Genomic DNA, 27438 nt, shown 5'->3' on the forward strand with positions numbered 1-27438 from the left:
AAAAACTCATGAATTTGCTGGTGATTCTTCTTTCTCCTCTGAGAAACTGGCTAGGTAGAACACACCCAGCTAATAAATCATTATTTTTGGTTAAATCTCCTCTAATATCAGATCATGCTATTGATATAAGATTTTTTAAGTTGTTATTAAAACATTAACTGTAAGCTGGCAGAACATGTTTGAGTAAATATTAAAACAAAAGTTTAAAACCAGTTTTAAGTTCAGTTTGAAAACAAAACCAAAATCTTGTGATTGGACAATTCTTTTAACAATTTTAACACATTCAGAAAATAAGTCACCAAATGTTTGAGTGAATATGCAGGAAGAGAGGGAAAGTCGTGTGGGGCACTTGGGCTGAACACCGAAGAACAGATAAGATTGAGGATTAAGGAAATGGTCAAATAATTTTCACAGAAAAGGGGAACACAATGAGCAAAGCACGGAAAATGGAAGGAACTATTTCCAAGGAATGGCAAACATCTCAATTTGGCTGGGACACAGGTGAGGGGCAATGTCAGGAAAAAAGAAAATGAATTTAGGTGTGGACAAACAATGAAAGGTTCTCAACACCAACAGTAAGGAACTGGGCTGTTTTCAGTAAAATAATTAGGGAGTAAGAGCAATAGAGATTTCAAGTAGAGATTCCAGAGCTATTACAGAGGAAGAACAGAGAATATGACAACAGAATGAAAGCTAAGGGGATGAAAGAAAAATAAATCAAAGATGATGCAAAAGTGGAATTCAGGTTAAGAACCGAAAGGACTTGAGAGCTTTCAGCTAAAGGACTTTCAATATCTACACTGATTTGTTTATGTCTAGGGAATTTTGAAAGTAAGACCAAGATATTTGACTGATACAAATTTTATTTTTCATGCTAAAATGTTTACAAATTTTATTTTGTCATACACAATTACAAGAGCAACAGTTACAAGTAATTAAAAAAATAGCATTTTGGGGCACTTCTATTCCTTTTACTAACATAAGCATGTTTTGTTACATGAACAGCAACAATAATTACAATTACAGAACGGCTCAACTTGGAAATTTAGTGTGTTATGATGGAGGCTAACACATGATTAGCAAAGAGTAAGTGCCCAAACATAGTCTTTCATTCTGTATTATTCTTTATTCCACAGTTAAAATCATGGATTGGACTCTACCCAGTAATGCCATCATTCAAATATGTGACCGATCAGATCAAGTAAGCAAGCATTTTAAATCCTTTTCCAAAATCTTACTTTAGTTCTACAAGGAAATATACAACAAAACACAAGGCATAGCTTGCTGATGTTTTACACCTAAAACAAACCATTACATAATGAAATTACGCATCTTTTGCAACTTCGCATTTGTTCCATCTCACACAATAATTAAAAGATGAACAGCACTGAGAATCACCTGACCACAGCTGACACAGTATCTCCCAGACTTCTAGTTCCTAAAATTCTGGGGGAAGTGGGAAGATTTGAACAGTAATAGTCTACATGGTAGTAATATTACCTCTTGGCCATTGGCCCAATACTAATCCTTTTTGTTTTTTAGTATACAAAATACGCTGAAAACATTTCTCTTAAACACATTTCAATTAATGTAATTAAACAGAAGGCAACAATTTCCTTCTAGAAGAGCTATTTAGCTATGAAAAACTTGCCAAATATTTGTTAAATTAATTCGTGGAGTATTTTTAGGGTCAATATAGATGTTTAATTTAGAGCCTGTGCTAAACATGTGTAAAAAGAACTACAAACATAATCACACTAGTTTTTTTAAAAAAATGGAAATTACCATTTTCATCCCTATAGTAATTTTATAAATATATCACTGGCTTTTATCCAAAGTAAGGATAAATTTCAAAAATCCACTGTGAAATTTACATTCTCACAAAGCACAAAAATACACAAATATTAGTTCTAATCAGAAATTTCAGCTAAGTGAAAATTTTTACTTTTAAATAGTAGATCTGGGATATAGAAGTAAAATTTTTGATCGAAGCACATCACAAATATATTGCTTTCATGTAAAAATAAATTTTTTTAAAGAAATAATGTTTAACAGTCTTTTAACCCCATCTTCTCAAACACATATATTTTCTTAAGTTTCAGATAAACATCTCATTTAAAATCTGATTTTACAAAAAAGAGAAATAAAACTTAATTATTCTTAGATGTATTTGAGCCAAGTAGTTACTGCTTCCAGATATTATGACCTAAAAAGCATGACACTATGGTAAGTAACCTGTGGTTTGCAACCTAATACCCTGAAATTCAATTCACACTGCTTACCAAAGAAGTCTGATGTGTATTTGTAAATTTAAAATTTTGTATATTTTAAAAAGAAAAATACTGTATAACAGCTAAGTATGAATTTTAAAAACTTCAAATTCATTGGTAAACCATTTTTATCATACCAAAGATCTACAAAATAAAGTATCCTAATAGTATTTTTGAAAATACTATCAAAAACCTCAAAATCTTATATATTAAGTGCAACAACCAATAAAATTTTACAAACAAAACATTTTCAAAGGCTGGAAAGAAAATACGCTAATTGTAAGAGCAATGATGTTTGAGTCAATCAAGACATGTTTTGAATCTCAAATCTGCCCCTTCCAAGCTTATGCATATTTCTTCTCTAGAACTGGATCTCCTCAGATAAAAAATGGGGGGCATTGTCAGTATCTACTTTAGAGGGCTCTTCTGAGTAAGAATCAGATAACGCACATAAGAGATTACTACAGTATCTGACACATTAACAAATATTATTTGTTAATAGTAACATTAACAGTGACTTTATACTAACAGTGACTTACTTTGGGGTCAAGCACCTAACAAACTATTTTCTTAAATAGAATCATTATAAAGAATTATTTAAGAATTTTTAAAAAATTGGTAATAGAAGACAGGTGGGGACATGCCCTGCAACAAAACACCCCCAGAATTATATTGCAATAATGATACTTTCATTGTGTTTTGGCAATCACTTTCCCTCCATGTTAACACTGTACTGGATATATCAATTCCAAACTACAATTCAGAAGATCTAAATTTTATTTTGTCATGAACTCTTAGAGCAAATAATGATCTCATTGGCCTAAACAAACAAAAAAGGCACAGAAAAACTGCTCACAAATAAAACCACAGTCATTTACATGTTATGTACTATAGTAAAGATGGTTATTTAGCAATTTCAAGCAATTTATCTGGTATCTAATATTTTCACACTGTTCTTATTTCAAATCTCAAATACATTAATCTCTACTAAATAGCCTACTCTGACAACCTATCAGCCATATCTTTATTGGAATGATCAAGGAGTATAAATTTTAACAGAAGAAATCAGCTATCGATTATGCTATACCAAAATATTGTACAAGTGCTCATTTTTCATTAGGAATATTTCAGGTACCAAGTTAAAGGTACCCAAATCTTAGTCCATCTGTATTATTTTGATTGTCACTATTAACTAAGTGAATGTTTTCTCTGAGTTTTAATCATACTAACCTGAGTCAACAGGGCTTCCTAATGGACTCTATTTTATTTACTTATTTTTTAAATGACAGAGCACATAGACAAGAAACTGAAAAACTAGATCTGGCCCCAATAAAACTATTTACTAAGTATGTGATCTTCCCCAAGTTCCTTCACTTCTCCATGCCTCTCCTTCCTCTTCTAAAAGACGAGGATCTTGCCACCCCTTTGTCTGACTCACAGGACCAGGGATATTATATAAGGAGAAATATATGAAAGAGCTCTAGAGAAGAGCATAGTGTTCCATACATAGAATATCAACACACAGAGACTTGTTATATAGTATTGGATTTGGTTAGAATGACCAGTCTATTAAAAGTGTAATTTAAGAGAAAATTATTCTTGAGAGTTTCAGAAAAAAAAATGTAACATCTTTACCGTATCCTTTGAATAAGATCTGAGAGCAGTTTTAAAAAATGTATCGATATCTACCCTTTCCCTATATAAGAAAAAATTCCCTGGGCAATGCTCATTCATTCTTCCCTGTGTCTGTGTTTAATGGCTATAATTCTGTTTCACCTGAATGTGTTTTGGTAATATTAATTTACAGCCTGCTCTGTCCCAGGCTTATTCTGGCGAGTTACTTAAACGTCTCTGAAAGCAGTCATAGGTGATCCTTTTTTCCTCTACTATTGGTTTTCATGTATTTTAAATTCTAGGTTTTTCTACCTTATACTTCATGGAAAGTAGGTAAAGAGTTTTTAGTTTAAAAAAAAGAAGAAAAAATATTCAAAACTAAGTCACTAAAAGCAAATGTTCCTCACTTTGTCTCTTTAGCAGACTCTATGCATGCATTCTAAAAGGATACCAGAACCACAAATCAACAGAAAAATCCATTTAATTTACACTACATACTTTTCCAAGGTTAAAAGATTCAGAGCAGAAAAATAAATCAGGATTGATTTCTGAAGGAGGCATATCTGAAGGATGATTTTGAAAAAATGGTGATTTTGAAGTAAATGGGACATGAGGACAAGGAGAGAACAGAACAGAATATGATAAAGATTTTTCAAATATCTTACGATTTTACACAAAGAGTCACTGAAATACTCTTATCTCTAGGTAGACAGGTGACCGGTCAGGTGTACAGAAAGACCTGGAAGCCCTAAGATAAATGATTGTTAATTAAAGTCACAGGATTAGAAATTTTGAGGCAAAAGAGGATCCAGATAATACTCATTAAAAGATGTCAAAAGACAGAGAATGAAGGAAAATGAAATGAGAATGATTTGAAAAATAACAAATAGAATCAATATATGAGGGAAGTATGCAGTTTCATGGAAAATGGGAGTAGTCAAAAAACACAGCAGAAGAAAAACACATTAAGACTGGGTTTGACTAGTGAGTCTGTACAGATGTGATGGGGTGACTTTAATAGCAAAGATGGAGGAGTTACCAATGGACTGAGGTAAGACAAGCAGTTAAAAAAAAAAAAGTTTGTGCATTCCACCCATTTAAAATGTTCACTCAGGAAAACGTGGAGAAAATGATATGAAAGCTAAGGGGGGACCTGAGTGTTTCAAGGCAGAAAAGAGGCTTCATTCGCTCCAAATAGTTAAACAAAGCTTGTGTGTTACAGCTGAGAGTCCGACTGATAAATAGTATGTTTCAGACCTAAGTTAGGCACTTTGGGGGAGGGGGAACCTGACTTCTGTCGCGAGGGAACAGAAAGAAATTAATCTTAAGCCACTTATTATTTATTTATTTTTTTTGGTATCACAGTCGGCCCCTACCCTCAGTGGAATTTATTAGAAGGTAATCAGCATTTGTCAAGTGAAAAGGCAAGAAGCCCGAATGGAAAATGGTATTGAAAATATAAAACAAAAATAAAGTCAAGTGAAAAAGTCAATAATTTACACTTGAAAACAATTTTAAATAAAATCCAAACAAAAAAATTGAAAATTTTGAAATATAACTGCTAGAGGTATGGTATCCATGTGATGTGCAAAGTGATTAAATTTTTAAAAAGGATAATATAGGTTTTATTTTGATATAGCCACCATTATTTAATGACAAGATTTCTTGGATAACTTCTACCAAAGACATGATTTCCTCCTTAAAACAGGCATAAAATGGATGACGGGAGTGACTTGGGTACCTAGGAGTTGTGAAAAGTTGTCTCCACAACTTGTTAATAGGAAAAGCAACATTAAAAAAAAGTGGAGCATCAAAATACTTTATTTCAAAACTACTTTATGCCTAAATCCCATATGTAACTGGAACCATATTCATATTCTGTAAGTTTCTGAATTTCATTTTTCCGGTTTTATTTTTATGAGCAACTTACTTCATTTTGAATCTGTACTTTGACATTTATTAAAGCTGTCTAAAAGCCATGCACAGTTTATTTACAGTTTGTACATTAACTATGTTTGAAGACCACACACAAATTTCACAAAACTTACTTATATGGAAAGACATGTGAAACAGGGGGCTTTAAAAAATTTTAGGTACAGAATTTTGCAGATTATTTTGGTTTCTAGTGTTATGCAAGCATTAGCTTGAAATAAGACTGACAAAAACATGCAAATGAGTAGAATTTCAACAAATGAAAAACTACAAATGTTTTAGCTAAAAGCTAAAATATCTTGAAATACTACTATGTAGCAATGGGAATTTATAAAACAGAAAAAAAGGTTATTTTTTAAAAGTCATGAATAATAGGCTCTCAGTAATATTCTATAAAAACATTCAGAAATAAAGTTTCTCAAATTCTGTTCATCATCAAAATTGTTTCCAGTAGTGACTGAAGCTGTGAATTGTAAATAATTACTTATTGTCCAACATGGGAAGTCTCAATGTCCCCCTCTGGGGAGAGGGGGAGAAGGAAATCAATCGGCAAATTTAGATTCAAGTAAAAGATCCTGGTACAGATATCATGAACACAGAGGAGAGTGTTGCAATAATGTACAAGTCCACATACTTTTTAACTGTACCCCTAAAATGGAAGTGTAAACTTTAGGTTTGTTCAATTTAAGATTTCCTATCAGGAAGTAAGTACCTCATCCTTCAGAGTTCAGGAAAATTTTAATAGGGATTTCTTCTTCTCCAGTGGCATCTGTTTTAGTTTTTACTGTTGTGGCTGAAGTACATTTAGATACTCAGACTGCCCCAACTGGTAAGTTGTGTTCCTTCCACAATCAACATATTGGTACCTCTCCTGGGATATCTGTTCAGAGTGCCCAAAGTATGTTGTTGTCACAGTAACTCTAAAAAAGAAAACAACAACAACATTAAAACTCAAATGGGGAGAAACGTTCAACAGTTAAATATAAAAAAGTTTTCTAAAGTGAGAATACTTTTATATATCAAATTTTCTCCTGAGAGAGACTGATTAATGATAACTTAATATTGTGGACATGGGCCTCTTGGGGACTAGTTTAGCAAGCCCTACTCAAATAATTATACAAGACAAATATAATGTTTCCAGAACACTTATCATTAGACAAAAATATGTAAGTTCATTTCACTTTTATTTATTTATTTATTTTTTATTTATTTTTTTTTTTTAAAGATTTTATTTATTTATTCATGACAGACAGAGAGAGAGAGAGAGGCAGAGGGAGAAGCAGGCTCCCAAGGAGCAGGGAGCCCGATGTGGGACTCGATCCCAGGACCCTGAGATCATGACCTGAGCCGAAGGCAGACGCTTAACCATCTGAGCCACCCAGGCGCCCCTCATTTCACTTTTAAAAGTAATTATATAGGGGCAGCTGGGTGGCTCAGTCGGTTGAGCGTCCAACTCTTGGTTTTGGCTCAGGTTATGATCTCAGGGTCGTGGGATTGAGCCCTCCATCCGGCTCCGTGCTCATCACGGAGTCTGCTTCAGATTCTTTCTACCTCCTGGCTCTCTCACTCTCTCACTCTAAAATAAATAAGTAAAATCTTAAAAAAAAAAAAAAAAAGAATCAATAGTTCTCTCATCATAGGGAAAGGGTTATTCAGATGTCAGCTAATGGCCCAAATACCAAACCTATCACCCAGGGGCCCCCCTACAATGTTTTAATGACTTTGAATAACACCAAACTTTCAAACCAGTAACAGTACTTCTCATTACTTTTGAGGATTTTTTACCACAGGCAGCAGAAAACTGGATGCTGAGCTCTGTTCTCCTCTCTAGTCCAACCCCTTCCACTTTCCAGCATTCTTGTAAGATCCAGATTCACTGCTGAGTAGCCATCCTTCACTGCTTCTCTGAGCTCCCCATTTCCTCATTCGTAAAGTGGAATGGAATTTACTTATCTCATAGCACTTTTGTAGGGCTTAAAACCAATTGAACTGGTATCTGTAAAGGTGCTGTGTATGCTATAAGCCAATGTTATAAATCTAAAGTTTAACAAAGAAATATCTCAAAAAAGATTGATACTTACTGCATCATGAGTACTATGTTATGCACTTTGATGGATATCAGTGTACAGAAATCACTGTTAAAAAGAAAAAACAATGTGAATAAATGCAAGCTATGATATTATAAATTTAAAATCATTTAATTATGATTCCTCCCATGTTACAGCTAATAGAGATTCTATAAAGAAGATATAAAGTGGGGTGCCTGGGTGGCTCAGTCGGTTAAGCGTCTGCCTTCGGCTCAGGTCATGATCCCAGGGTCCTGGGATCGAGACCTGCATCAGGCTCCCTGCTCGGCGGGAAGCCTGCTTCTCCCTCTCCCACCCCCCCTGCTTGTGTTCCCTCTCTCACTGTATCTCTCTCTGTCAAATAAATAAATAAAATCTTTAAAAAAAAAAAAAAAAAAAAAGAAGATATAAAGTGGGGCACCTAGGTGGCTCAGTTGGTTAAGCATCTGATTTGATTTCAGCTCAGGTCATTATCTCAGGGTCCTGAGATGGAGCCCAGAGTCAGGCTCCCTGCTCAGGGGGGAGTCTGCTTGTCTCCCTCTCCCTCTTCCCCCACCCCAGCTTGTGCATGCGCTCTCTTCCTAAAATAAATAAATAAATCTAAAAAAGAAGATATAAGTAAGCATTTATTGACTGAACATTTTCTATAGCTCAAATAGTGATAAATATTTTCATGACTTTTTATTCTAGAAACAGACGTGCTCTACAGCAGTTGTAGAGTTGTTTAACACAGGCTACAAATTATTGTTACTTTTTATTCACCTTTTGAAATTTTAGTAAAGTCTGTTACTGTTACTCAGAAATTCTACGTTAGCCTGATATCAAATGATAAAAATGCATCCTTTTTTTTTTAACTTAACAAGTCAATAATCAGACCCAACTGAAAAGCTTCAGAACTTCAAACCAATAACAGAGTATTATAAATTACTAGCACTTTTAGTTTTCCTATACTAAAAAGTCAACACATAACTAAAATGTATGAGAATATGGTTCTCATAGTAAATAAAAGGTGACATGGTGTATCTGATCTTAATTCTGAAAAATAAATAAGTAAAAAGCAAATATTAAGTATATAGATACACATAATGTACATAAGTATGATGTATGTTGACAGGGGATAAGAGAAAAAGAAGATCAGAGAGAGGACACGAGTATTCCAAATGTGGTTTCTTGACTGCTAAGATTGCAGGTATTTCAAAAGATATCCATACGCTTTATTCTTCATACTTTATAATTTCATGAGAAAAATTATTAAAAATCAAAACTTACTACATATAACTCATTTCCTCTGCTATGATAGTAGGTACTGTATAATCAATCTGAAAGGCAAAAAATGAAAATAAGCCAACTGGAAAAATGATCAAAGCATCAAGTATTTCAGACACCTTTCTCAATTTCAAAGAGTTTAGAAATCTTTCCCTTTGCAAGGTTGATTCTAAGACTTTCTCTTATACATGGAAGGGACACATGTCAAGGTCAAGTTTTTGAGGAAATCCTCCCCCTCCCTCAAGTTAATACAGTAGACAAAGTCAAGACTCATGAACTCCTCCAAAGTATTTCATGATGGAAGCTTACTTGTTTCATATCCAGGGGGCCAATATTGGTTATGTTGTTTAAGCGTGCCTTTCCGATAACTGTTTTTGAAAACTGAACTTGTGCAGTGATGTTTTCAACTTGAACAGAATAATAGTTATTGTTTGTTATATTTAGTGTGTTCTGCAAAAGAAAGAAGACAGAAAATGTATAAGCATAACAAATATGTATTCAAAATTAATTTTAAAAAATGACTTCAAAAAAATAAAAAGACTTCAGCTGTGGCTATGATTCAGTTATTAGGAGGAAGAAAAGTATTGCCAAAAATAACACAGGACATTAAATGAACTGATTATTTGGCTTTATGAGGAGTACTATGTATGTAATATGCTGATAATAAACACACAATTAAAAAAATAGGCCCAGAAAATGTACATTATAGGAATATAGAAAAATTTTAGAAAATGTATTTGTTATCTTAGCAAAAGTTCTATAAAAATAATTTTTAAATTTCATCTAAATTTTTGCTAAATGTTAATATATAGATGTCTGTGAAGTAAGCTACTTCCTATTCTATTAAATACAAAGATAACCAAAGAAATTGGTTATTTCAACTTATGTATAAGTATTTCCACTGGGTCACTTTGGAGAAGAAAGGGATAGATTCAAGTCTGTTGGAAAGAAATGGAGCTACATCGTTTCTATACGTAATAGCTGCGGCAACTTCTGCAATTTTAATTCACAACGATTATCTCAAATTATTTTAGAAAACGGCCAATGAAGAAAAAAATGTTAAATCAAGAAATAACAGATAATAAATAAAACATCTGAAGCAGTCATCATGAAAGAAAATCAATAGGAACTAAATGATAAATCTTAAAATATTCATAAGGCAGATTGCAATGGTTACCATCTATACAAAGAGTCCTTACAAATTGAAGAGAAAGATAGTCTTAAGAAAAAAAATAAAGCAAAACAAGAGCAAAGCAAATGAGTAAACAAATCAAAAGAGTACAAATATAAATAACCAAGAAACACTTAAAAATTCTCAAGTTCATGTGTAGTTGGGGAAAGTTGATTTTAGTACAAAAGGAATATTGCTTTATATTCGTTAAACTAGTAAAACTTGTAGAAAGCAACAAATTCTATTCCTGGCAGGGATATAAGCAAAAGGGTCTATTTTTACATTCCTGGAAAACACGTGAAGCCTTCCGGCCATTCTGATAGGGTTCTAGCAATATCCATTAAAATAAAAATAATGTGTATCCTGTGACCTAGCAATCCTACTTGAGCATTTTATTCTAAAGAAATAACATTGGGATGCTAATGACAATAGTGGCAAAAACAAAAAAAAGACTGAAAATAAAGCAAATGTCCATCTACAAAAATAATGACTGAACAGTATTAAATCATTACATGGGATATTATGCAGGCCATTAAAAAGAACAGATTAACTCTAAGCCGGAAAATTAGGAGATTTCTACAAGGTATTAACAAGTGAGAAAACCAAGATGCATAAAATATGTACAGAAGAGTATTCTTTTGAAAATAAATATTAAGAAAAGTTAAACATGTGAACTTATAAATTAATACGAATATGGAGAAAGATGGAAAAATTCAACTATAGGGTAAGTGGAAAGAGAAGAGTCTCAGTAAAAAAGGATAAAAAAATATGCTAGCAATCAGTGATTTTATGATCACATTTATGCATTAATTTATAGTTATACAGAAAATTTTTAAAATTCCGTAATATAGTAAAAATAGCCTTTATCTAAATACATGAAAATTTTCATCTACTTAGCTCTTAATACCCATGTCAATTTAATTTCTAGATACTATAGGAAAGGGATTGTTAATTTGAGGTCAGTGGACCTTCCAATACAGGCCAAAGAACGGGATTCAGAAGAATCTGGGAATCTCTTGTACATGCAAAATAACATTGGTATGTGTCTTTCTCTGAAGTGCCCATAGCTTTCATTAGAATATTAAAGAGATCAATGATGCAAAACTGGTTGAAAACATACTTGTAAGAATTAGAAAAAGATGTACCAAGGATTAGAAAGATAACAAAGATTAACATTAAGACAGACAAAAAAAATAAGACAAATTTTAGTACTATCACAGACATTTTGTTGCTAGGAGCAGTGAGAATCCACTTAATTTGTAAGTCAAGAGCCCACAATCATAAGCTTTTAAGTAATGATGATTTTTTATCAAAGGCTTTAAATGATCTGTGATCTTTAGTTAGCAAGTTTCTGTTTAGGAATCTATCCTATAGAAATAACCTGAAATGGAAACAAAATTTAAGTATAAAGATGTTTTCTGAATACTTATAATAGCAAAATTAAACATCTATTAAGAAATGGTTGAGTAAATCGTAATACAGCCATATAAAAGACTACATGAGGGCACTTAATATGGGAAAATGTAATGAGATCTCACTTAAGGTAAAATGTACATGTGTATACACTTACACACGTGTGTATCCCTTACGTACATATGAAAATATTTGACTCTATTTGTGAATGTATGTGTGTATACAAATGTATATATGCATTATCAGCAAATATATGTATATGTTATAGGTCTAGGTAGAAGTAAAAATATACACAGTATTTTTCAAATGTATAATGATTAATTTAACATATTCATAAGCAGAAAGACAAATGTTACTAAAACAGAGTAAATAGTACGAATGCATATTACTCAATTTAAGAAACAAAAGAAATACTTTATAATTCCATTTTTCAAAATACTGATAGGAGAACCTAAGGAAAACTCAACCTCTTATCGCACGGTTATCCAGTCAAACTTAATATTTATCTTATATAATAATGCTGTTTCTTATTTATTGTTCAGTCTTTCTAAGTGTTAGTATCCCAAAAAATGGGAATTCCTGAGTAATTACTGAAAATAAAATATGATATTTACATCTAAACAAACTGATAATTAAAAGGGAACATCACATGACTTTTATTATACATTTATAATATTTGATACTAAAACAAGCTTTGGAGATTGGCCAAAAAAAATCTGGCCACTCTTTTAAACACTATTCAAAAAGAAAAATATATTCCTCATTCCAGATGGCTGTTAAAGTGAGAAAATACTCAATAATTCTCCAGTCATATGAAATTGATTTACAATTAGCATTGTGTTGTTTTATGCACGTTTTTTCCATAGTTTAAGAAAAAAAAAAAAGCCCTTAGATTAACAACTTTTGGTGGTAAGCAATGAGAATAAATGGACCCATGGGAGTTCCTTTTTTCCTGTAATTAATGAGTAATTCCACTTTAACATACCATTCCCCTACACTCCTGTCCCTCCAAACCTCTCCCCTGAACTACAACTAGCTCTCTATCTCTACTTCCACCTCAAGCGTATGAACCACCTCCGCAAGGAAAACCAACTGAAGTCCAGTATCACTCTTCCACAAACCACTGCCACACAGATGCACCCTGAGGCCTGAAACCATACATAATTGCTAATGGCATGACCAATACATATTTTCCTTTTTAATAATTCAGTGGTTTGCAAACCATGCTTCTTTTCAAACAAAGGTTAACATGTAAACAGGCAGACCTTCTCTGAGGGTTTGTCTGTTATTTTCAGGAGTGGGAAGGCTATAGAATACTTTTAAAAAGGACTGTCCAGGAAAACACTGCAGATATTTTCCCACATACTAATTTATAAGAGAAATCAAACAGTGACTTGTACTTTAAACACCATAAAGGAAGTCTGTTAAAATGGCAAAAAATTGTATTTCACCACATAAAAGGAAAAGAAAATGGTACATCTATCACATTTATAGAATCAACTATTTTAGCACTTTGCTACGAATTAGTTGGGAGTCAAATGTTCAAAGTTAACAGACTGTAAATTTTTTTTTTTATGCCAGTACTTATTATTGGCCATTATCAGCAGAACCAGAAATGATAGAGAAGATCAATAGCAGACACACAGAAAGCAAACTGACCAGGGTCACATTTAATATTCTCTCAAAGGGACAAAGGTGTACTTAGTATTATAAAGGAATGGAGTCAAATATTTTTAATGTAAATTTGTACTTACCGTGATATTTAAATATACTGTACGCTTTTGAACATCATAACTGACGTATGCAGATTTTACGCCAATGTATTTCACGTCAATAGAGCGAGGGAAAAGGAAAAACACAGCCAATCCAGAAAGGAGCAGACAGACAAACACAGAAGCCATCACATACAGCTTTCTGAAAAGAAAAACGGAGTATTGAAATACATGTGCATCAAAAATTACATAATGAAACATTCACAGAAGATATTTTCAACTTGAATTTTTCCCCAATATGCTAGCAGGAAAAGATGTATAATTTTACCAACCTTTTACATTATAAAAGTATTTAGTAGGGTTGGGTCTGGTCTATTACATGTTAAAATGTTCTCCTTAGAAGCTGTATGTACCTTTTTGGAGTCTGGGACTTCAGGGTTATTGCAGAACATTTACTACAGTGTTTCTTAAACCAGGCTGCGCACTAGAATTAACCAAGCTGGGGAACTTTATAAAAATGTGGATTTCAAGACTCCCTTCTGAATTCACTAAAGCAGTATTTTCACATGTGGGTTTTGCAATTTTATAATTCCCTAAAGTAACTGCTCATCAGAACCTGTGAAGCCCTTAAAAACATAATGACATAACCACATGCCTCATCAAGTCTCACCAAGACTTTAAGTCTCTCATCCCAAAGTACTTATGTACTCAGTTTTTAAAACAGTGTTTACATTAATCAACTCTGCTTTGATGATGTTGTTAAACTGTTTCTTTGAAATCAGGAAAGGGGTAGTATGCAGATATAAGACAAGAAAAAAATAAACTTTCCATGCCTTTGCTACTCTTCTAACTCCCCTTGAAATGTATCTCTTCTATCTCTTGCTCTTATTTCCAATCTCCAGAGATAAAAATTGCCTCTATCTACAAGTTTACCCTCAAAATTAGGGTTTCAAAATACAATTTTCCTGGTTTTTCCAACAAATAACTCTCAGCTCAAAGCCCACAGTACCTGTTTCTTTCTTTCTAGGTCTTGCATGTCACTTACTTTATCTTTTCCTTATGCTCTAGTCATTCAAAAAATTCTCATTTTATCCTTTCTTCCATTCTCTCTTCCCCACCAACTCCCAAATTCCTTAATAGATAATAAGCTTTGCATGCCCCACACCGCTATTTTCAAGTGACTCTTGAAAATGTTTCATAAATGTTTGAGTATTTTGTCTAAGAAATGAGAACAAAACAGTTTATTAAAAAACAAAATAAAACAAAAATTCACTACATCACTACTACTAGGCCCATACTGTTGTCTTGAGTGAACAAAGAAAGAAGTTCCACTCACTCACTAGATTTCTTCCCAACCTGAGTAGGGTGGTGATCACTACTGGATTACATGCCACATATTTAAGTACATGTTTATATACCTACCATATATCAAAACACCAAGATATAAAAAAAAAAAGAGTTCAAAATCATGATTAAAAAGAATCTGAATTTTGTTGATTTTATTATTTTAGTGTTGTTTTTATTTTTAATTACTTAACAGCTAGGTGAGCCCACCGTGATCTATTTAGGGCTTAGGGACTATAAATCAGCTCCAGTTGTTAATATATGATCAATGTTCCAAATTTACTCTGTACCCCAAGATTACGGCCATAACAAATATATCTAATCTTACGATATATAAGATTCATTTTATGAATAATAAAGAAATATTTCACACAGTATTTCCTATCAATTGAAAAATTGGCTAGTTCACTGAAGAATACAGATCTCTATTACAAAATTTACCAGTAATAATTTTTCTTATGATTCTAGGGACAGTAACCGAATTCCAGGAGCTACAGTACTTATAAAGGTTATGTGGCTTATTTGGAGTCAAGTTACATTTCTACTTCTGCCATTTCCTGCTTACAACACTTTTAGGCAATTTACTTTTTTCCTCGGGGCACCTGGGTGGCTCAGTCATTAAGCATCTGCCTTCGGCTCAGGTCGTGATCCCAGGGTCCTGGGATCAAGCCCCACATAGGGCTCCCGGCTTGGTGGGAGGCCTGCTTCTCCCTCTCCTACTCTCCCTGCTTGTGTTCCCTCTCTCGCTGTCTCTCTCTCTCTCTGTCAAAATAAATAAGTAAAATCTTAAAAAAAAAAAAAAAATTTACTTTTTTCCTCCACTTTAAAATCTGCAGGTTTGTTTTGAGGATTGAATGATACAACTAAAGCATGTAGACAAAAACAATCAGTAAATATAATTTCCTAACTACCTTATCACAACTCCCCCAATTTACAAATAATCAGAGTTGTTTGTAAAATATTATAATTTTACTAAAACTTTGTTTTTTCATTGCATATCTGAAAGTCCCAAAAATTCTTAAAGGGCTTCCTATAGTTTTCAGATTTCTTCGCTTATTAACGGTGTCAAGATCTGGACCTTATTTTTTCAAGCTTCATCTCTACCACCTTCCAACAGCATTGTTCACTTTAGGTATACATCTGACTGCCAGTCTGTTACTCTTGTCCTTGCACATGCTATTCCCTCCGTCTGAACTACCCACCTCCACTTTCTGTTTTCTACTTTTCTAAGATTCAGCTAATGTTTCATCTTCTTTGGAACCTTCCTTAATTCCATAAAATAATTCCGATAGATACTACTCTGCTCTCATAGCACTCTGGAAATACCTCTAAAGGTGAGAGAGAAATATTGTAATCACTTGCTTACTTGTCTGTTTCCTCTACAAAATTGTAATTCCCTTTTACCAAAGATACCTTTGTTAAAGTTGTATCCCCAGGCCCTAACAGTGACTGAGTACCTAGGTGCCCTCCATAGTATTTCGTAAAATATGGAAAATATATTTTCTGTTCCCGCCCCCCACCTCTTTTTCAGGGCCTTCAATTACGTATACAGAGGCCACCTGAATTTGTCCCATGTATCACTGATGGCCTGTTCATTTTTTTTCAATCTTTTTTCTCTTCGTATTTCATTTTGGATACTTACTATTGCTATGTCTTCAAATTCATTCTTCTTTTCCTCTGAAGTGTCTAATCTGCTGTTAATCTCATCCCATGTAGTTTTCATCTGAGATGTTTAGTTTTCATTTTTAAATATGCTACTTGGATCTTTTTAAAACATCTTCCATGTCTAATCCTTAAGTTCTACCTTCCTGAAATTATGGGATATAGTTAAGATAACTATTTTAACTATCCTTGTCTAATGCTTTCATCTATGTCATTTATTGGTCTGTTTCTGTAAGTGATGTTTCTCCTCATTATAGGCTGTATTTTTTCATCCTCTTTCCGTGCTTGGTAATTTTTTTTTTTTATTCAGAGAGAGAGACCGAGCACAAGCAGATGGAGAGGCAGAGGCAGAGCGAGAAGCAGACTTCCACTGAGCTGGGGGCCCGACGTGGGGCTTGATCCCAGGACGTGAAGATAGTGACCTGAGCCAAAGGCAGACCCTTAACCATCTGAGCCACCCAGGTGCCCCTCCATGCTTGGTAATTTTTAACTGGATACCAGACATTATTTTACCATGTTGAGTGCTGGATATTTTAGTATTCCTACATATATTCTTGAGCTTTGTATTGGGATACAGTTGAGTTTCTTGAAAAAAATTTGAACCTTTCGAGGTTTGCTTTTAGGTTTTGTTAAGCATGCGCACTGCAGCTTTTAATCTACAGCTAATTTATTCTCTTACTTGGGAAGTAATCTGAGTACTCTCCACACAATTCCCTATGAATTATGAGATTTTCCACAGTGATTGGTAGAAACTATCCCTGGCCATAAGTGGGCTGAGGACTGTTCCTTCTGTTCTGTTTTGCGAGGTTCTTCCTTCAGCCTCAGGTACTTTCCTCACACATATACACTGATCAGTACTCAGCTAAATAGGAGTACCCAGTGTAGCTCTCTACCCTCTGGTAGTCTGCCCTACTAACTCTGGAACTGGCCTCCTAGATTCCCAGTACCGTATATCTCCTCAGTTTAGGGGGACTGCTAAGCTCTGCCTGGGTTCTTTCCATTGTGCTGTGGTCTGCTATCTTTTCCTGGACAATACGGTGGTACAATCACAGGGCTTACCTCATTTGTTTTCCCTTTCTCAGATATCACTGTACTGCCTGATGTCCACTACCTAAAAATATTGTTTATCTGTCCAGCTTTTTAGTTGTTTTAGAAGAATAAATCTAGTCCCTGTGATAATTCCATCTTGGTTGGAAGTAAAGAATAAAATTCGATTTTGTACTTCTATCCCTTTGTTTTTATGCTAAGAATCTTATTCCCTAATGGCATGAGTATATACTTATCTGCTTTTCATGTAAGTTTCAAAATCATACTAATATGACTCCTAACAATGCAGCTACTGACTGCAGTTTAAACTTTTGTTGTAGCTGTCTTTGTCATTTAGAACACATCTTACTGGACACTGACAGTCAAAATGAAGTATTTTCAAGTCACGTAAAGTGACTCTTTCATCTGTGGTTATGCCACCAACTGGATATACAGCTGGAATCACTAGAATCATTTGTTTCAGTTTGTTTCAACTTTTAGGAATTGCTTTTTTTTCTTTTTACTTCTGATTTCATCTTTTAAGTTCTATTTTAAAAAAATGTACTTCTGAAGCCCAAACAATGTAAATATATATACACAGACATCTCAGTTACTTACCTATTCCCTCTTCAAAGTTCCCTCCCAAACTCTGAGCGTAATCATTTTATTAGTCTTTGGTTTATCAATCCACTGTTTCTCTCTCCTTCTCTGTATGCATGTGTGTGTTTTCAGATAAAACATACTCTGGATATCAACTGTAGTAAAATACAGAGTTCTTCCTCATTCCGTTTTATCATCGTATAGATGTAGTGTAACGTAGTCTACCAGAACCTTATCACTGGCCATTTACATTATTTCTAGTCCTTTGCAATTACAGACACTGGCACAGTGGATAACTTACACAAAAGCCACTTACTGTATTTGACAATTATCCTTGGAAAAAATTTTCAAAGTAGAATTCCTGAGCCAAAGGATAAATGTATATGTAATTTTTCTAGATAACGCCAAATACTTCTTCACTAACAAGGTATGAGTGTGCTCGTTTCACACAGTACTGCCAACAAATTCACTGTCAAATTTGGAGTTCTGGCTAATCTGACAGATAAGAAATGGTATTTCAATGTTGTTTTAATCTGTTTTTCTCTTATGAGCAAGACTGAACATGTTCTCACATGTTTAAAGGGCATCTGTATTTCTTTCTTGTGGACTAGTCGTTCATAATATCTGTAATAATAATGTGCAGACATTACTTCCCAGTTTGCCATTTATATTCTGGCCTCAATTAAGGTCTTGTTTTCATCTTGTAAAAGTTAATCTAGGCTTTGTCAAATTAATTAATCTTTTCTGTCCTCACTGGATTCTGAATTATCTGTAGAAAAGTTTTTTCAGGGGCGCCTGGGTGGCTCAGTCGTTAAGTGTCTGCCTTCGGCTCAGGTCATGATCCCAGGGTCCTGGGATCGAGCCCCGCATCGGGCTCCCTGCCCAGTGGGAAGCCTGCTTCTCCCTCTTCCACTTTCCTTGTGTTCCCTCTCTCGCTGTCAAATAAATAAAATATTAAAAAAAAAAGTTTTTTCATCCTAGAATTTCATCCTAATTTCTTGAATATTCATAACCATCTACTACATATTTAATAATAAAGGGTCAGATCGACTTTTTCAAATCCTTTTCTTTCTACGAATATTTAAATATGCTGTTCTACTGGTTACTTGTATGGAGCACTGTGGTCAAGAAGCATGCCAATCTGATTTTCTGTCCCTTATAAATTAATTGATCCTTCTGCCTGGGGTTTTTCAAAAGATTTTCCTGTTTTTTTTTTCTTCTTCTTTACCTTCAAAGTCCAGTAACTTCACTAGGATGGGTAGAATGTTTTAAGATCATGGCATGTCTTTTCAATATGTAGGTTTCTATCCTGTTTTACCTCAGGGAAGTGTTCTTGAACTGAATGTTTAATTTCCTGTGATTTTTCTTCAGTGGCTTCAAAATTACATGGGTGTTCAATTTTCTTTGCTTGTGTTTATCTTACTTTTCATTAATTTGTGTGTGTGTGTTTTCACTTCCTCCTTTGTAACTTCTATTTCCTTTGCCATACTTTCCATGGTATCTATTTGTACTTGTTCTTCCAGTCTTGTCTTCATTCCTGATACTAATTTTTTCTAATTCAGGAGTTCAGTCTCTTTTCATGTCCTCATGCTGTTTAGTCATCTCATTTCTGAGCTTTTCAATTTCTGACTCCTGCAGTTCTTTCATAGCTTCTAGTTTTAATTTCTTTAGAACATTTATAATATTGTTACAGTTTTCATGTTTTTCTGATATGCTTCTATGATCTATTAGCATTTTCAGTTCACTTTTTTTTCCACTGTCTTTGTATGATGCTTCATTGCAATACTTTTTTGTTGCTCATGTTTAAATGAAATGTTTTTGTACTTTTAATAGAAGCTTGCATTTTAGGTGATGAGGATAAGCCAGGGTGGCCTTCCTAGCTTCACTGCTCAAAACTCCACGTTCTATTGTAATACAAAATTGTTTTCTTTTTTTTTTTAAGATGGCCTATATGTATATATACTTTTCTAGTTCTCAGATTCTCTCTCTAGTTTTTGAACCTTTTCTTCCCTTTTCCCTATTCTTTCCCTGTACAAAATGGATTCAATCCCCAGCAGGCTTTTCCTTAGATGTCTGTCCTTTTACAACAAGAGTTTCTGGTGAGTATTCCTAAGGTCTTTGAAGGATCAAGGTGGTCTGGTTCCTTCTGATCTTAAGGCCCTGTAGTGGATCTCTGTGACCTTTTCTGCACTCTCTTCAAGGTACAGCACACCAAGAGGCCTCCCATTTTGACAGGTTATCCAGAAATATTTGCTGAAAGTGCTCTGAGTGGGATCCTCTTCTTTTGGGGTAGCAGAGCATTTGATTTGTGTATCAGGGCTGTCAGGACCTTAAGCAATTCTTTTTGTTTCCCTTCACAAATCCACACAGGTGCTACCATGTTTTGATCCTTGCTCCATTTTTATTCTGGGGTGAGTAGGAGAAGCTTAACACCCATTTTTGATGAACATGCTTCTCTGTTTCCTACTGCTATTCTAGGTTTGTCTGTTTTAGTAAATAGATTTGAGAAGATTCAGGTATTATGCTGCTTTGAAGACCTTACCCCAATCAGAAATCCTTTTTCTTTTTTTAAATGACACAAAGCATTGATGGCATAATTTAACAACCTGATAACTTTTATCATTTTAATAGAGTTTACTAGAGTGATTATATGTAATCTGAAAAGCAAAAAAATACCAAAAAAATTTGCTATTTTTCTTATCATCACTTACGTCCTTCTTGGCCTTAATCTCTGATCACTATATGGAATCAATGCCACCAGCTGGTTTTCTTGCCCTAAAAGTAAAAACAGGTTTAGAATTTTATTAACATAATCACTTAAAATATAGTGGCTTTCTATCAAAGTCTGGTTTAGAAGGACCAGAATACCATCTGGCTCTCATCTCATTCCTCTGGTAAACTGCTCAAAATCTTCAAAAATTATCTAGACGCTGAGTTCCAAAACAAATAATGTATTTTTCATAGCTTGATGTCTAGCTATGAATACAAATAATACAAAGAATGAGAAAGAGTAATCTCTTTACTGAAAAAAATCTAAAAAGTCTCAGTTTTCAGAGGATCTGAATTTACCAAGACTTCTTTCAACTGCGTATTTTCTGTTTAGATTCTAACTTGGTTATCTGGGTAAGTGCAGAAGAAATATTGCTACCTTTGTGTCCTGAAATCCTCTACACTATACTCCTTGAAAACCAAAATCAACACATAACAAGTCTCACGCTTCAAGAGCCCATACAAAATGAGGCTTCCACAACTCACTCAGGCCACACACCATCTGTAGTAAGTCAATTTAAAATCCATCCTTTATTTCTTGGGTTGGGCTATATCCATAAGTTTAATGGATAAATAGATCTTTAATAAACCAATTTTTCAATCTTATCAGAACTTGGTTTTTTGTATTAACTCTTAAAGCACTATAGTCAAATTCTCTTTTAAAGCTTCCTATAATGCTTCCATTATTCCTCCCTGCCCCTTCTAAAACTCTCCCCTCATTTACACTACCTCCCCACACCCACAAGTAAATCTGTTATGTATATATGTCTCTCTCTGTATGTACATGTATCCTGTCTTGTTTGGTGGTATTCATTTGACTAAACTACAATCCTGCTTAAAAGCAACCTTTTAGCTACTACGCTGATATCCATACAGCTAAATGTGGATACAGAAAAACATGCAACTGTGCTCACTGGCCTCGTTTAGATCACTAAACTCAAGTGGCCTTTAATGATGTCAACCATCATACAATATTCCCTAGTTCACACACTCAATCTAAGTCTCCAAAATCACAATTTTATAACTTCACCTCTCACTTCAGATCTCCAATAGCTCCTTCCCTGTCCTCACTCTTAGCTCATGTGGCAAACAGAAAAGAATTTCCATAAGCTCCCACTACCACATCCACCCACCTATCTGTTTCTGTGTCCATATACTCTACTTCCCTATTACAAAGCATAAAACTGCAGATGCTCCTCTGTAAGAACAGCCTCCTGCACTTGTGCCCTACATCTAATAATTCCCCCATCTCCTACATTATCTGTTTTTTCTCTATGGATTATTCTCATCAGCATACATATTATTCACTCCATCTTAAAAAAAAAAAAAATCCCTTTCCTGACCTCACAGCCCCCTCCACCTACCATCTTTCTTCTTTATATATACAGTTAAAACTCCTCAAAAAACCTATTTTCTCACTATATAACTTCACTCATCCTATGCTCTCTTGATCCCACTCTGTACATGCTATACATGCTTATGCAACCTGCCAAGTTGTTCTTCTAAAGGTCTCCAGTGGTCTCCATGTACTTCACCAAACCCAATGGTCAGTTCTCAGTCCTTACATTACCTGATCTGTCGGTAGCATCTAACAGGTCCTTACTCTCTCCTACTTGGTACACGTTCTACATTTATTTCCAGGACACCAGAGACTAGAATTTCCCCCTTCTACTCTAGCTGTTTTTTCACTGTCTTTGCTAAATCTTTCTCCTATCACTGACTTTGAAATGTCACAGTGCCCCAGGGTTCAACACTAGGGTGTGTTTTTTTTTTTTATCCACACTGATAAGCTTGGTGCTCTCATCCAACTCAGTTTAAGTACCACCTATATTCTGATGACTCCAGCTGAGAGCTTGCACTTCAATTCCAGACACTTATTGTAACTACCTATTAAACATTTCCACTTAGATGCCAAATATGCATCCCAAGACTTACATCTCTAAAATAGAGGTCCTGATCTCTCCCTGGACATACAGTCAAGCCTTCTTTTCTCCATCCTAATAAAGTGCTACTCCGTTCTTCCAGCTATTCAGACAAAAATACCTTCAGAGTCACTGTGATTTCCTACTAACCACAATCCACTTCTAGGCTCCCAAGAAAAGCCTATTGGCTATATCTCAAAAACATATCCAGATTGCTAAAATAGTCCTTTTTTTCCTCCTCTGAGCCTGAGGCACTAATCCCTTCACTTACAAAAATCCTTTCATTCTCTAACAGCTGCGTATCCCTGAAAAGATAAAACCATCACATTCAAAGGCCAACTCATAGATTAACTTCCCCAAACCAAGGCATTTCTTAGAAACTGGTATAAACTGGTATTATCTTCTATTGTCACTTTGTCCTTCCCTCAAGGTTTCCCCCGGGTTATCTACAACTTCAACTAAGCAGAAAATGAGAATAGCACAAAGTATTTTTATTATTTCTATTGTTCCCACTTCTACTGAAGTTTGTCCAGCCTACAAACAGCACATTAAGATTATCCCCTTCTAAATTTCCCTATGATATGCCACAAAGTGATTTTTCCCCCGATGGCCCATCTTCATTTACAATCCCTCTTCACGTAGTTCCTTTTAAGAATTAACTAATGAGGGCGGGCGCCTGGGTGGCTCAGTTGGTTGAGCGACTGCCTCCGGCTCAGGTCATGATCCCAGAGTCCTGGGATCGAGTCCCACATCGGGCTCCCCCTGCTCTGCAGGGAGCCTGCCTCTCCCTCTGCCTCTGCCTGACATTCCCCCTGCTTGTGCTCTCTCTCTCTGTCAAATTAATAAATAAAAATCTTAAAAAAAAAAAAAAGAATTAACTAATGACTAGCTTCTTACTATTCTTTAGATAATGAATTAAAAATATTAGGTCACCAAATTACTTAAATTGTTCCCAATGACAAACATGTGATTATGACCTCTATTGATGCCAAATAGGTCTAAAAAATTTCAGTCAAGATACTGTGCATATCTGCTACTGCAGGTGGGAAAGAAAATACTAGAGGTAGACTGGTGGTTTTCATTACTGCTCTAGGAATATTAACATTTTTTTTTTAAAGTTTATATTTACTTCTTTGTGTCTCTTTAACTGAAGATAACTGATACATAGTTTTAACTTTAATTCTAAAAGACTTTTAAAACACAGAAGGTTGTGCTTAGATCTATGGGTTTTATATTATTTGTGTGAATGCCTGGAATTACTCTTTAAGGGAAAAACACAGTAACACATACCCCTAGGAATTCTTCCTGTTCCTTGACAAGTGGGACAAGTGACACTATCTCTTCCTGTAAATTCCACATATGGAAACTGAGAGACATCTCCACCTCTTCCATCTTCATTATGGACTTCATTATTAACCAGTCCATTCCTCATGTTTTCAGCTGATGTGACTCCATCATAAGCATCTTCTTTATTTGAATGCAAAGGCAAATGAGAAAAAGACTTTCCCATGTCTAAAGAAAAAGAAAAATCTTAGGTAAACTTAAGGAAAAAAGTATACTCAAGAACATTACGGGATTTTTTATACCAATCTAATATATAGAGCAAACTTCAAGGGAATATTCAAATTACTTTTTGATTAGAATGATATTTAATCAAAGTAATGTCTGAAACAAGGGAGCCAAGGGTCCAAAGTGTTTTTCTAACAAAATATTATAAAATGATGTATCAGACTTGTGATGAGAATGGACTTTCAAACATTAAAATATGACAGAAGTCTACACTTTCTTAGGGTTCTCTGAAAATAAAGTGGCCTTCACTTTTCTTAGAATATTCTTTTTTGTTTTATTCTATATTTAAACCAATTAGTGCTAAAGGCTAAAGTTGGTTTAGGCAGATTATGATCACCTATTACACCAGGTAAGTTTGAAAGAAGACTTCAACTACCTCCAGTTAGACCTCAGTCTGTACTTTCTAACTGAATTCTTCTTTCCAGCTTCTCTCTTAACTCAGGCAAAAGACCCTGAGGGCAAAGCATCCTGTGAAAGGAAGAGAACGAGGCAATAAGGGGTCAGCAGGACTGAAGCCAAGACAATGGTGGATCTGACCTTTACCGCACACTCGGATGTACCCATCCACCTTTGTGCCACATTTTCCTTATATAAACTCAAAAGTATTTTCCGCACTTCGGAGACAGTATTTTTGGGACCTCAGTTCCCTGTCTTCTCCATGTTGGCCTCACTGAAGTAAATTCCTTTCTTGTTTCACCACCACTCCTCTCTCTGCTTTTGGATTTTGTCAGTGGTGAGTGGCTGAACCTGGTCTGTTTCTGACTCCTGGAGCCAGGTTCCCTTGGACCCCTAAGCCCTGGTTACAAGTTCAAAGTAGTATGTTTCAGCCTGTTAAAATTCATGCCCCTTTGTGATAAATAAAATGCACAATCCTTCTCATTCTCCCCTACATTTCTAGCCTTAACATTTAAACATTTACAACAAAAACAACTCAAAAACCAAATCCTGCACATTTTTTTCATTCAACAGTTGGCAGAGTTAAAATTATGAAATTAATATTCCAAGATATTTAATAAAATTCACCAATACAAAGCAGTAAAATTTATAACATTTAAAAATTCTAGTATGATAGTATCAAAAATAACATGGGTAAAATTTAAATTTATATTTAATATAAATTTAAAACCAAGTAAGAATAAGTAGTAGTAGTACCTACACATATACCATACCTATACCAAAATAACCTCTGCAGGTGGGGAATGAAATAGCACTGCAGCTGAGTCATAAATTTTAAGGATGAAAAGGAACTTAAAAGTCATATAATCCAATCTGCTGATAGTCTGTGGGAAAATTAATAAAGAGGGAAAGCAGAATTTAAAAATAACATTTCTTCTCTTCCTAAATTTGACCATATATCTTTATCAGTTCCTAAAAATGGATTATTATAGACACTCATACAAAGAGATAAGCATTTCTTTTAAAAATTCTCATTGAGGGACGCCTGGGTGGCTCAGTTGGTTAAGCGTCTGCCTTTGGCATAGGTCATGATCCCAGGGTCCCGGGATCAAGTCTGACATCAGGCTCCTTGCTCTGCGGGGAGCCTCCTGCTCCCCCTGCTTGTGCACTCATGCTATTTATTTTAATAAATGAAATCTTCAAAAAATTAAAAAAAAAAATTCTCAGTGATTTGTAAGGAAAACTGACAATAATTCAACTCACTATAGTATGAAGAAAAGTTCACTTTTTAATACTGGTATGCCATCCAAGTGTTGGGATCATTCAAACATAGTGTATACAGCAGGATAAAAAAAATTATACAACTAGTAGACAAATATAAAAGTGTAGAATGATGAAGATGCTTATTTTCACAATTTTACTATTAAAAAAATCTACATATACACTCTCCATAACTTCCACAAATGCATTATCTTCTCTTGGTTTGTCTAATGACATTAAATCCAAGCCAAACCAACATTTGCCAGTCACAGGTGGTTCGGGGTGAATTAACATCACTGTCCCTACACACTGACCTATGAGGAATATCAGTTGAACAGGGACTGGGGGCCTGAGTAGTGTGGCCACAGAAGCATCCTTTCTGGGATCTCAGTTAACACAGGAGTGTAGAGTGTAAAGTGCATCCCACTAGAATGCTTTGGTGGCGGGTGAGGGGAGGCACAGAAGGCAGGGTCAAGATCAAGTTGCTCTCAGTCTGGGCCTGTTTTCTATCCGTGTCTAACAGTTGTCTTGATGAGTCGGCCTCTGACAGGTGTTTGTTTCAGCGAGGCTAAATGACAAGCACCAGACTTTGTCAGGTACTTCGTATCCCACCCTCCCTACTGGATTTTCCTCACAGTGAAGAAATATTTAGCCACTTTTATTCCTGGAGACTCGCTGGTTTGTTTATGAAGAAGTGCTACGCCCCCTTCTCTTCCCTGTATTCAATGTTTTTATCACAATCTCTTACTGAAAACCCAACATGGATCTAAGACAGCAAGGAGAGATTTAAAAAAAAGTACAGCACTTCATCCAATTTAAATGGGTCATTATCTTCTGTGATAACGAAGGAAGCCGGCACCTTTCATAAGCTACATAAACAAAACTCAGCAGGCACACAGCCTACTCTGGAAAGTTTAAAGGTTAAGATCAAGGCAACCGTGCAAGAAAACTCAAGAACAGCAAAACCAGGGGCCAGCTGGCCACAGAAGGTGTGGGGCCTGGAATCAACCCTATGCTCCGGGCTTGGGCCAAAGCCTGGAGCCCCCTAGGCAGGAGGCTGGGCCCTGTATGAGGTGACAGAACACCGCCATCACCCAACCCTGAGCGTCTCCTCGGTCCCCGGGCTGGCCCGGCTCCCCTGCGGCCTCTGCTCCTCTACCTCCCCGTCCCTCTCGGCTCTTACCAGGGCGCCACCGTTCAGTTCCACTCCGAAAAAGGAACCGAGGGGCTGCGCGTCCGGGGTCGCTCACCGACACGCGGGGCGCTGCGCAGTCCCGAGCTGCTCCGGCGCGCACAGGCCGGAGGACAGGGTCACGGGGTCTGCAGTCCCGATCGCTGGGGCTGGAGCTACAGGCCTACAAGCGCCCGGGCTCCGCGCATTCAGAAGTGGGGGGGAAGGGCGGCAGAACGACGGCATCAGCTGAGGCCAGGCGCTGCTGCAACCTG

General features: G+C 35.4%; 1 protein-coding gene across 1 annotated transcript; it reads right to left on the reverse strand.

Moving 5' to 3' along the window:
- Nucleotides 1–848: 848 nt before the first annotated feature.
- On the reverse strand, nucleotides 849–27438 carry TMEM106B (transmembrane protein 106B). The gene is made up of 8 exons (XM_032402034.1): nucleotides 27176–27438; nucleotides 24058–24279; nucleotides 20788–20851; nucleotides 13487–13646; nucleotides 9458–9598; nucleotides 9152–9201; nucleotides 7898–7951; nucleotides 849–6736 (listed from the first exon to the last, which is right to left on the reverse strand). The coding sequence occupies exons 2-8, from the start codon at nucleotides 24275–24277 to the stop codon at nucleotides 6598–6600; spliced, it is 828 nt and encodes a 275-aa protein (XP_032257925.1). The 5' UTR covers nucleotides 24278–24279; nucleotides 27176–27438; the 3' UTR covers nucleotides 849–6597.

The sequence above is a fragment of the Phoca vitulina genome, unplaced genomic scaffold, assembly GCF_004348235.1.
Source record: "Phoca vitulina isolate PV1807 unplaced genomic scaffold, GSC_HSeal_1.0 scaffold4, whole genome shotgun sequence".
Lineage (NCBI taxonomy): Eukaryota > Metazoa > Chordata > Mammalia > Carnivora > Phocidae > Phoca > Phoca vitulina.

What these genes read in the sequence shown, in the direction of transcription:
- TMEM106B (XM_032402034.1), bottom strand. Translation starts at nt 24,277, where the DNA reads ATGGGAAAGTCTTTTTCTCATTTGCCTTTGCATTCAAATAAAGAAGAT. An exon ending in AGATTAAGGCCAAGAAGGAC is followed by an intron (nt 13,647 to 20,787) that starts GTAAGTGATGAT and finishes TTTTCTTTTCAG; the next exon opens with AAAGCTGTATGTGATGGCTT. An exon ending in GCCCCCTGGATATGAAACAA is followed by an intron (nt 9,202 to 9,457) that starts GTAAGCTTCCAT and finishes TTTGCCTTTCAG; the next exon opens with ATTGATTATACAGTACCTAC.